This window comes from Aphis gossypii, chromosome 2 (genome assembly GCF_020184175.1).
Source record: "Aphis gossypii isolate Hap1 chromosome 2, ASM2018417v2, whole genome shotgun sequence".
In the NCBI taxonomy this organism is placed as follows: domain Eukaryota; kingdom Metazoa; phylum Arthropoda; class Insecta; order Hemiptera; family Aphididae; genus Aphis; species Aphis gossypii.
The window spans coordinates 34,733,914-34,747,073 of NC_065531.1; the positions used below are offsets into that span (position 1 = coordinate 34,733,914).

At 25.0% G+C, this 13,160-nt stretch overlaps 1 protein-coding gene across 7 annotated transcripts in view; it reads left to right on the top strand.

Annotated features, from left to right (window-relative positions):
- LOC114122836 (neuronal acetylcholine receptor subunit alpha-7) overlaps positions 1-13,160 on the top strand; it is a 73,562-nt gene that overhangs the window by 29,160 nt on the left and 31,242 nt on the right. For all 7 annotated transcript variants that reach the window (XR_007604540.1, XR_007604541.1, XM_050202043.1 and 4 more), the window contains exon 2: positions 11,459-11,598. Coding sequence is in view for 5 of the 7 variants with exons in the window: in XM_050202043.1 (XP_050058000.1) it covers positions 11,459-11,598 (140 nt within the window). In the remaining 2 variants the exon portion in view is untranslated. The remainder of the gene's footprint in view (positions 1-11,458; positions 11,599-13,160) is intronic.

Sequence of the window (13,160 nt, forward strand, 5' to 3'; positions counted from 1 at the left end):
GAGCACTTTAACTACAATAAAGAATTGTTGCTTCTATATTATAGTTATCACGTTTTCAGAAATAAAATATGTTATATTATTTTTATAAGTGAGTTTAATATCATAATCTCTGAAAAATATTGAATAAAAATTATAGATAATGAATAATAATAATACATAATACATAATGATACATAATATATATGTACTTCTACTGAAATACTTTTTATTTCGCCAACTTTTTGAACTGTTTTAATTGTTTTATACAAAACGTCAAATCCTACCTACCTACCTACTATATTCATCTTTAGATATATAACTCGTAATAATATACCATGTATTAATGATAAATGAAAATTTACTAAATGTCAAAATACATATGAAGGTCCACTCATTGTTACGATACAATTATCTTTGGATACCATCGGGAAGTTGATAAATAAACCGAAAATGGAACTTTCCTTTATGCGCTGATGTTTGCTTAGGCAAAATACGATAACAGTGAAATAGATTATGCTATGTAAGGAAATCGAAGTTTACTTGCAAGAACATCAAATATGAAGTACAATGTGTCCCCAATAAAAAAAGGTTTACTTTTGAAACATGAACTGAAATAATTTATCGGTTTCGTCCTCCACTTTATGTCATCTTTTCTCTTATACAAAATATGATAAATTATATTTGAAGCCCAGAAAATAATCTGATCAAACTTCAGTGATCTCAAAATAGAATAACATTATGCATTCAACACATTATTATTTATTACAAAGTAGCAATGTCTTATTTTATCATTTTAATAAGCATAAATAAATAAAGACTAAACATAATAATATGATATTATGATTCTTCAAATTAATTTACTAATTTGATACAGCGTTAACAGGATACTTTTAGTATAATATATTATGCACGAATACGTTAAATAGGAAAAATGAAACGCATTTGTTGTTTATTTTAGATTAACAAAAAACATTCATAGTAAGGTATAAGCCCTGATAAACCAAAAAGGGAATTTTATCCCCATCGTTTTCAAGCGTAAGTAATATATGATGGAGATGATTCATACCGTAAATTGTAGTTTTGTAGTTGTGTGTAAGATATAAAAACAAATTATATAACAAAATCCATATGTAAAACAACATTTCACTGTCCGATTTATATGCGTACACACAGCTAATAACCGATAAAAAAAATTGTGTTGTAAGTGTAAAAAAAATACATTTCAGTTGTACTTATCTTTTGACAAAACATATTCTGATTGGAATTTGGCTATAAAAAGCTTTTAAAATTAGGGAAATTTTCGTTTTGAAAATATTTTTTTTATTCAAACCGTTTAATATGGTAAATAATTCTCAAGAAAAAGAGGTTTAAATCATTTTTTTATAACTAGACCCGTTATGATAATACGTAAGCATAATTGGTTATGTTTGATAATTATAATAACTATACGCATACAGTTTATCAGATTAAAAACCACCGCTTTTATTCGTTAGTAACCCTGGAATAAAAATTTTCGTGATAATGATTCACGAGGTTTCTATTTTGCTCTTGTTGTTTAGAATTACGCGTAAAAATCTCGCGGTAACGATCGGTGCAAACGGACAGACCTTTTTTCACACTCGCATTTCCGTTAGCCGTATTACAGCAATAATAAAACGACAACTGGAATTTTATTTAGACCAGACCCAGACCGAACGATGTGAAATATTGCTATATTGATTTCCTTTTACGAGTGACAACTAGAATTTATGCATATGTATCTTTTTAAAAAATGTATTAAATATCTCTTTCTTTGCCACTAAAATTACAACAAAAAAAATACCCAGAATGAAAGGAAATGAACAAAACGTTATACTTAGTACGAAATGAATGTTGATATTGTCTATAGCTCCATGCATGAGAACATATATTCTCGCTCGATTTTATACTTCAATTAAAAGCCCGTCTATATTCACCATAGTCGAGTAAAAACAAAAACAATAAACAATCGGTACTCGTATGATTTTTTTTTTTTTTGAAACCTCCCTTTCCAAGTATAGAAAACGTCCTCTCCCATCCAATATGAATAGCGAACAAAACACTCATGTGGTTATCTCAACATTCGACATAAAACATAAAAAAAAAAAAAAACGATTTTTGCGTATTGTTATTTATTACACAAATCGTTCAAATGGGTACCTACACATTTTTGTATTTTTTTTTTTTTTTTTGTATGTTTATATATATATATATAAACATACTTGTATAACAAACAACAATATAAAAGAATTAAACCTATATGTATAACAAAATATGTAAAAGGCTTAATAAGTTGACAAAAATTATTTTTAAACTCATATTTTGATAATATTGTTTATGTATATTTATTATTTATGTGTAATTATTATTAAATATAAATATTTATCATAAAAGTGGCTTTATTTTGATTTCCCCGGAGGTTTAGACAAACTTCATGTCTATAAGGTTTCCTAAATTACCAACTCAAACGTAGCCTATACTGCTTTAAAATTAACTGCACATTTTCCCCACATTAAACATTTTCCACATGAGCTTTAAATTAATTTAAAGAAAGTCAAACATTCAAAGATAATTTAATAATAACATTACGACGATCTGAACTGCTAACATTTTTTTTATTAAATATTTCGAATTTTTTTTTTTAAATATTCTGGAATTTTTCGAGGACTCGTTGCTTATACATAAAAATTAAAATTAATATACTACCAAGTCTTAAACGATAATTATACTTTTATTATTTATTTTTAATTACAAACGAAATTTAAGATCAAAATCTGAGTTTGAAATATATTGTTCTATATCACTATCGCAATACTACGTAGGTAGTACCTTATAGAAATATTTCATCTCATATTTCTTGCGTTTCCATATTTAATCATCATTGATAATTCAAGCAAAGTTTATCAAACTTGGGATTATAATAAAAATGATTTTCCCGCTGTTAAGTTATACGATTCTAAGACTTAAATCCATGAATAACATATTTACAATTATAATTCATTCTTGTTATGTAAACTACAATACGAATAATAATAATATATACATGTGTATCGTAAGTATTGTGTAGTAAATATATGTATCCATTAAAAAGTTATTCTATTCTATAGGTATTATATAATTTTTTTATTATCGAAAATCTGTCATCAATAGATTTTTAGTTGTATGGAGCTATAGGAATATCATTTATGATATGGAAACAATGGTATACGTTTGTTTATTTCATTATAATATTATTTACGAATTTTAGGGATACCACTTTACGATTACTCAGAATTTGAGATATGTATAACACGAATAAGTCAATATCCATAAAATTGTAATTATTTCGTAGTTATAATGATAATGTCATATTTAAATATATATATTTATTTTTGGAATAATTTTCATTCACAGCTATTGTTTTGCACCAACAGAAAACAATTTTAATGCATTCGGAGACCACATATTTTTTTTTCAGTTATAGTAATTATTTGAAAAAGTTCAACCCTTCTTATGGTATTAATAATTATGAAATACACAAGGAGAAGTGATAATCACTGTATCATAAGTTTTATTCGGTTTGGGTAATAAATATAAATTGTATAATAATAATCTTCAACCACGTAGACGTAATAGTATAATTTTTATTAAAACACAATCAAACTAATAAACATTGTCCGCAAAAATTTATTATATCATTACATTTTATGAAGTTTTTATTTTTAACTTTATCGCTTAATCAAGCATTCATAATATACAAAAATCACAAAATCAAATATATACTTGAAAAAATAAACATAGTTTAACAAAAACTATAAACCCTATTTAAATAATTTATTTTTAAAATGTGCTTAAATGAAATGTATAATAAAGATTTTAATGTATTCACTTGATATGCCATAACATAAAAAATAAAATTTTAATTTTATCAACAAAATAAATGTAATAGTATTATATTATTATAATGTACCTACCTATTGTTATTCACTATTTCTTATTCTATTAAACTACTTAAACTTAAACTTATGATTCAAATTCTGCTCATAAATAATTATCCTAAATGTTATCTATTGTTAACATTTTAAAAATATGTTACCTACATATTTTTATTTATAATACTTTTTTAATAAAATTTAAAACATTTTATTTTTGGTCTTTAAAGTTTTCGTAGTTTAAATTTTTTGTATCTAAATCACAAAATAATTATCAAAATTAAATTTATTATTATTATTATTTTTATTTTTTATTTTTTAAATGAATCACAATTAGGTATTGAAAGAAAACTGGGAATAAAAAAATTAATAACAAAAATAAAATAAAAGGAATATTGTCATCCTTGTAAAAAAGTCTTGACGTAATCATTGGATAGTGTACAACGTTTTTGTTGGTATCATATTTTTTATTTACACTGTAGTTATGTAAGTAGATTGCACTCCATCTCACTTGCTTACTTTACTAGACTACCAAATGTATAATATATATAAATAAAAATTTAGATAATAAATAAAGGGTTTATCATGAGTAAAAATACAATTGGAATACATACAGGGTTTCTTAAGAAATCGCTAGCACTATTTTTTCTTTACACTTGCACATTTTTATAATTCAAACACAAAGTTAAATTACTATATTAATTAAATTACTTTTCTGAAACATGAATTTACAGTTTTTTTTAAAAAAAAATCATTTAACCAACGCATAAAAAAATAAACACTACAGTACTTGTGAACGACAAATACTTAACAAAGGTAAAGAGAACATTATGCATACTGTGCCAGATATTAATTTTAATAAAATAAAAACGAGAATAATTACAATTTATACAATGAGCGCTGCTCTCTCAAAACATACCCTATACGTACAAGCGCGTGTGGTCGCAGGGGACCGACATATTTCCTGCGTTTGACTACTTCCTCACCGCCATAAAAAGATAAATGACACTGAGAAAATGAAAGGATAGAAGCAAATATTCTTTTTCCTCTGCAATAGCCTTTCTCTGACGTTTTTCCACATCACAAACATCGGTTCACGTTATCAATATCTGCGTAGATGACTTATTTGGATTGTGCATGATTTTTTTGTTTAATAAAATTGAATCTTTAGTTTTTTAGAACACTGAAGAGTTTGATATCTAAAATAGTTGGTGAATTTGTAATATTTGCTAATATTTAATAATACAATTACTTATAATTTAACTATGTATAGTACAAATTCAATTATATTATACTTACCTGAAAAAATAGTAACAGATTAAAGTTTAATTATCTAGTTAAAATATAAAAGGTAAATACGTACCTATTATTACATATTATATAGCTTAAGTTACATAAATAAACAAACCACCTAAGCACAGAAATTGAGTATTAAATTTATCAGAATATTAAAAATAAAGATATTGAACTAAAATAGTTAAATAAGCGTAAAATATAGGTAATTGATATTATGCTGAAAGATATGATTAATTTTTGAACCAAAAAAACTAACAGACAAATTTCAAAACTGAATTCTAAATTAGATTATTTAAACACAATAAAAATAATTGTTATGATTTCATTTTATGGCTAATTAATTATTAAATTTTTGAATAAAATAGAATTTATTAAGTTGATTTGAGCTTCTTATTTTTTTTTAATTCAATTTGGATTCAATATTCAATCTTAAACTTGAATAAACAACGATTGCATAATAGGTATTATACTTGGTTTGAATTTGAATAAAAAAATAAGTACATTTTAGAATTTGATCTTAACCAATTTAAGTTAATATGATATAATAGTAATTGATATAATAAATAAATAAAATATATGTTCGCTCACAACAATTATTAAATGCAGAATATTTTATATTTTATTCACTAATAATATTTAATTTAATATCAGAAGTTTAAAAAAAAAAAATAAGAATAACTATACTAAATTGATAATTTATAATAATAAAAAAATTATACTTACTTCGGTTACTTTCTTAAATTTAAATTATATTGATTACTAACTGAAAATTTGATAATAACAAATTTCAAAATTATCAAAACTTTAAATTGATAGAACGATAATCATTATAATATGTAATATGCTTTATACATAAATATTTTTTATATATATTTAAAGTTTATCTCTCCCATGGTATTATACACAATCGATAAACATAGCTTTGCCATAAATAGCAGGTATATTGGCACAAGAAGGCGTTTCATCCGCCGCACTGCACCAATATAAATCAAATATTATGATGTATAAAAAATATTACATTCGTATGTATAAGTTATTTCCAAATACAATATCAAACAACAAATACCAGAGAACAATAACATCAATCAATAGAAACAAATCACATTTCAACAGATGAATGTGTGTGTGTATTTAAATTAAAATTAACTCTAAATAAATATTTGTCATTAATATACTTAAAATAATTATACCAATTGTTGATTATTTATACAATTTAGTTTTTACTATAAATATTTAATTGGTGGTACAAATTACATATTATATATTATAACCATTTTACAGTTTCTGAAATATACATTTTAAAATAATTATAATAGTGTGAAAAAGTACAAAAATCTATATTTAACTCTAAATTAATTAACATTACATCAACGTAAAATTAATATCACCCACGACGAAACTTCAAGTAATATTAGTTACTCCATAAAATGATTAAATTTGAATTACGCTTCTCTGAAAGATTTACGTCGATATTTTCAATCGTATTCATTACTACGCGCATACAGAATTAATGGAACATGTAATGAGCGTTCAAGTTAACAAATTGAAGAGAAATGCTTTAAGAATGTTTTTAATAAAACAATTTACCAACACCTGCATGGCTGATCCATTTAAATTAGTCGAAGTTATGAGGAAATTAACAGGCTGACTGTTATAAGTTTGTACAATAGTTTCATTCTGCGATCGATCGTCGCAAGTTTGATTGCAACTTTTCACATTCCGTAGAGACTAGAGATTATTGTTGACATTAAATTTAGTAGTCTCATCTGAGGCTCTGGATCGTCCAAAAAACCTAAATTGAAAACCGCCTGGTCTAGGGAATTTCGCTAATGTTCAAGAAAACCCATCCGTGGGATAAAAATATTTATAGTCCAATGTACAATTTGTCCAACGTCCCCGCTGGTTACTAACATTTTCTTTACGGGTCAACCGCTTTTAATTGGTAGATTTAAATTTATTATCTTTACGTCAGAATCCACCCAGACCTCTTGCCTTTTGATTTATTATTATTATTATTATAGTATATAATATATTTATGCATTATTATTTTCAGTAATTCATTGCGGCCTCACAACCGTGTTGTGTTTGTTTTAGTACCTACATTTGTTTTTATTTTCCGTAAATCTCTAAATAATTCCTTACACAAATTAAAAAAAAAAAAAACTATAGCGATTACCCTGAAAATTCCATTTTTAAATCATTGACTAGTAAAATAAATAACTTATTAGCCTGTAGTTTAAAAAAAAGCAATAATTGTAGAAAAATATATGGTTTTTTATTATTGGGTATTATTTATTAGTATTTTGGTTAAGTTTTGTTATTTTTATTAAATAAAAGATTATATTTGTTAAATATATAATATGTTACAATATCGTCAGAAAAAAATGGGTGTTATTTGATGTAATTTAATTAATATTGAACCAAATAATAACCAAACACTATTACCAGGTTGTATATACAGATGTTACCTAAGATACTTAAATTTTTGAACTCATCATTAGCAAAATCACTTTCATAATTAATATTATTGACATGAATATTTTCACTAAATGTTAGCATATTATAATATAATGTTGAAAATATTTTGGCTGTTTTTGCATAATTTATAATTTAAACTTGTTTTATCTATTTTTTTGACTTTCTTATTTTTTTTTTTTTAATTATGTATCATACATTTTGTATATATAAAAAAAAACTGGAAATATACAATGATTTTCTTGTTTTTCTCCTACAACATTTAAAAAATATAATGATTCATAGTCACCGTGAACGTTTGAAATCACGAACATTTCTAAATTATTTTGTAGTTAAAAATGCATAACATTTTTAATTTAAAACCTAAAGCTTGTACAAGATACAAGATTTCTCATAAGTTTTTATTACAGAAATTATAAAAAAAAATATTAAGCGTAAAGCCACATTTATTTTTATGCGTGTTATTTTTTATTTTTGGTCACCTAACTTAAATAAGTTAGCTGTAAATTTTTTTTTTAATTTATTTTTTTTTCACAAAGGGATATGCATGAACAAATCGGGTATAAAAATAAATTATTTATTTTAATTATACAATTATTTGTAACTTTAATTAAAAAATTACACCCCATGAATAAAAGTTTATTCAAATCTAATGTTGTTTCATAAATTTATGAATATTTTAAAATATGATTTATTATATATATATTATTATATTAAAGAACCAGAAGTCACAAAATCAGATAATACTGGATAGTGTTTTTTAGATTGAAGTGAACTAAAATTAAGAAAAATTAAAAACTTGATTCTTACAGATCTGAGAGAACCCATTAATAAAATATAAAATTGTTGAAAAAATTGCAAAAGTTATTAATTTTACAATTAAAATATTAAAATATTCATGTAAGTCTCAAAGTTTAAGCGAAATTGGGAAAATTATAAGTATTCTATATTAGTAGATGAAAAAGAGATATCGAATATATATGCGCGAGAAAAAACACTCGGTGAAATACTACGTATTATAGGTTTAATATTAATAATATTATACATAAAAAATCGTAAATAATATATTTATTATTTTTCAATGATCTCTTCTCAATATAAAATATACATTTAGTGATATTTCCATGTTTATATTATATTATATTCTGTTTTGTATCTTAATAGAACTCTTATTTCGATACACCGTGTGTGCGTGTGGCTGCTCCTCGCCACCGCATCAACGTACCAATATTCGAATCCCAAGAAAACAAAAACTAATAAAGTCCCAAAAGCAGTTGCAATAACAAACATGGCGCATTTTCGTTATCATTTCAGTCACGTTCAAATCGAACGTAACGGGTCGGACGGGCTGGCGGCATCCGGTCGCTCCGGCCCCGTTCCTGCTCCTTTATCTACTTATAGTGGTTTGTCAAGAGGAGTCAGCTACTGATGCCAATCGACCGGGTATACATGGAAAACCCAACGGTGTAGTCTGGAGTAATTGTTGTCCTTTGACATTTTCATTTCAGACATCGTCGACACGACATTTCGTACACAAATGCTATTCAAAAGCAGTGCACTACACTATGGTCTGATAGAGTAGAACTCATATTATTATATACATTATAATGTACCTAAGCATCGACTCGTTTGAGAACAGTTTATGATATCATAATAATATATAGTCTCTCTAATAAGAAAAAAAACGGTATTTACTTTTTTTTCCGTCCGTCTATTACGGTCAAACCACTCGATTATCATCACAGATGATTTTTATTGTTCTTTTTTTTAGTTTTTTCGCACATTATTATTACCACTTTTTTTTTTCTTTGATGGTAAAAAGTTTTTATTTTGTTTTTTTTTCTCGCGTCCTTTGGTAATTTATCGACAATATAATACTTTATTAATAAGTTTTGAGTTTCTGAACGAAATAACTACACGCCAACATAACTATGTATGAGGATATATAAAGACCATTCGTACTTTATCTGCAAAAAACCATTTGTTTTTCTTACAATGTATTTTTTTTGTTTTTGTTTTTTCTCAACAAAACTAGTTTTTATAGAAAACTGTAATGCATAATACCGAACGTAAAAAACTTTATAAAAAACTTTTTTAATCGATTTATATGGTGTACCTACCATATTAAATAATTACTGTGCGACTATAAGTGCAGAATTTATGTATAACAAACTTAGAAAATAATAATAATAGTATATTTTATAAAAATCACTTATAATATAATGACAAGTATTATAAACCTATAAAAAACTGTTTGTATTTTAAGATTTGTTTATTATTCCAAATAATATAACTACGATATCACCTTAAAAGACATTAATAAATTTCAAAATAATAAATTCCTAACTGTTTATAAATAAAATTGAACAATAATAATATTATAGTTATATAAGTATTTTAGTTCTTAATGTTAATTAAATAAATTATAGTGAAATCAATTCTGTTCAAAATAAAAATAAAACATTAATTTTATTAAGGGTTTTTTTTTTTTGCAGTTAACTCTTACTTTTAATACCATTTTATTAGGACTTGAAGTAATGAAATAATGCGATCGTCAAATATTATTGTAGCATTAACTTTTTATTAAATTGGTTTGTACACAACTAAATTAGGCAAACAATATAAATGTTTGTTGATTATTTATTATTTTTTTTTTTTTTAAGATAAACGATATACAATATTGTTTAATGATATTAAAACAATATATTATTTATTTTTGTACTAATTAATATTCCTCAATTTTTTTTTTTTTTACTACAAATTATTATTACATATTTTTAACAGTATCTAATAATTTTATATTATGATCTACACCAAATAATATCAACTATAATAATTAAAATTAGAACTTCTATAATTTATATAACATGTTAAAGTGTACATTGTGTATATGATACTATTTATTTATTATGGTAGTCTGTATGGGAAAACGCAGAAATATTTCTAAACGCCACAGGGCAACGAAATACTCATTTATCAGCCGAATACGGTTTGGTGCAATATTATGTTGGGCGCAAACAAAGTCTTGTGAATCAATTATCATTCTATATAACGGCCGAAATTAGATAGGGTTGAATGTCATGTGCGTTTAATGACGTCGTCGGTGGCGTGAATTTATAGCCCGGGTGGCAATTCGGGTGCTGTGGGGAAATTAGGAATGTTCGAAGAGTATTGTCATAGCACAACAATCGTAAGCTAATAATTATTATTAATAAATGGAATTTATCTCCACCACTATTTCGAACACACGACGACCCCCGGCGAAATGCACCCAGACATTCGACAGCATATTTCCCCGTTGCAAAACTATTTCCAACGGGCGAGTATGGGTGAGCCGCAGCCGGCGAGCTGTCTCGTTTTGTCACAATTATAGTATAATAATAAGAAAAATAATAATGACGTATCAATATCGTTTATTTGTATTACGAAATATTTTAATACAAATAATACAATAATGCGACTGCCGATCGTGTTTGTAATAGAATTATTATTATAACTGTAATGCTGTACGGGTACAGTCAAAAGATCGTTATTTATTTCAATTGATATTTTAGATTATTACATATTTTTGTACAAGACTCGGTTGTATAAAACGTTGATCGAGTTTAGGGCGATTCACAGCAGAAAGTGTTTACCCATTTATACACTTCGTATGTTATGTAACTAACGCGCAAACAAAATAATCTACTCTGTACCTAAACATATTTATATTATTCACCCACTCAGATTTCGTATAAACACAGCATGTGTTAATTTTGGTTCGTATTTTCATTTTACAGAAACGCTATGCGGACCTCACGAGAAGCGATTGCTCAACGATTTATTAGACCCTTACAACACACTAGAGAGGCCAGTAGCTAATGAATCGGAGCCACTACAACTTAGTTTCGGCCTTATGCTCATGCAAATCATAGATGTGGTAAGTATCATTATTAATAATTTGATTACGTCAAAGTCAATTTAAAAAAAAAAATTAGGAAAATTATTAAGCAAGTTAAAAATATTTTTACTATTTTTTTATTTTTCTGGTAATAAAATAACTTTTAAATAATTCAAATTCATTTGCCTAACTTTACAAGCTTAAGCTATGTCACTATAGTGTTACGTCTATATTATTATAATTGATATTTGTATTTCCGAATTGGAAATGTAGAATAACACGAAATAACAAATAATTTCTAATTATTGATTCAAATTATGGTTTTAATATTTTATAAAATTACAATAAATTAAAATTTGTTTATCACATGAAACTTCAACAATACAAATACTTTTTAAATTAATAATTTTTCAAAACTATCAATAAAAAAATATACAGCAAATAAATACATACAATACATATTCATATCAAATGAAATAAATAAAAAAAAAAAAAAAAGATTAAATAATTTGTTATATATCAACTAAATGCAATAAAATAGTAAATATTTTACCGTAATAACTCGTCATAAACTTATTATTTAGTTATTGTATGATAACATATTTAAATGCATATAAATATTATTCAATGGTTTCTGTTGGCATATCAATATTGACATATATTAAGCTTTTTAATGGTTCTAAAAATGATAATAGTATTAAAAATTTACATGCCACATTTGGCCTACATTCAAAACTATGGTTAATTTTGTTTTCTTTCAGCAAGTTTTGAATTCTCTTTTTTACTTTTATACATGAAAGTCACCTAACTTTATAATAATATGCTTTTTGTTGTCACCGCTGTTTTTGTTGTTTGGTTCAATAAAAACCCGTTAAAAATGTTTCATCCAGACCACATCGTCTGCTAGAAAAGTCTAGCTCAGAGGCGTGGACAAACCGTATAATTTGTGCAGGGTGGACCAAGATAAGTTTAATGTTTGAAAAGTACCCGAGCAAGTTTTCTTTCTAACTTTTTATTTTTTTTATCCTAATAATTTATACTGCTGTAAAATAATAGATTAACGTTTCGAAGGTATAGAAAATATTTTTATATATTTATCGAATTCAATATTATAGTTTATTTTAAATGCATTGTTTGTCAAGTAAAAAATAAGATATAGATAAGATTTTAATATCCCATTCTAAGTTTCTAACAGGCATTATACTCGTAATAGTACCTACGTAGGTAAATCCAACAAAAACCGTATCGAGCTGAAAATTTAATTTAATTTACTTAATATGCACAAATTCATAATACAATTTTTATACTAAAAGTTTACAAGTTCAAAGATTATTTAATTATTTAACAATTTAACATAATTGAAAATATTAATGTAACTTGTGTGAAATAAAAATAAATTTTAAGTAGGTATATTTTGTAAATAATTATTGTATTGTATTTTATTTCATATAGTACTTACATTTTCTATATTCAAAAAAATATTATAGGTACCTATGTTTTTTTTTTGAAGATTTAAAAATCAGAATAGGAATAATTTTTTGTAAGGTTAAAACTAAAAATTATTATTTTCAAAAAAGGCAGTAATTAAACCAAGTTAAATT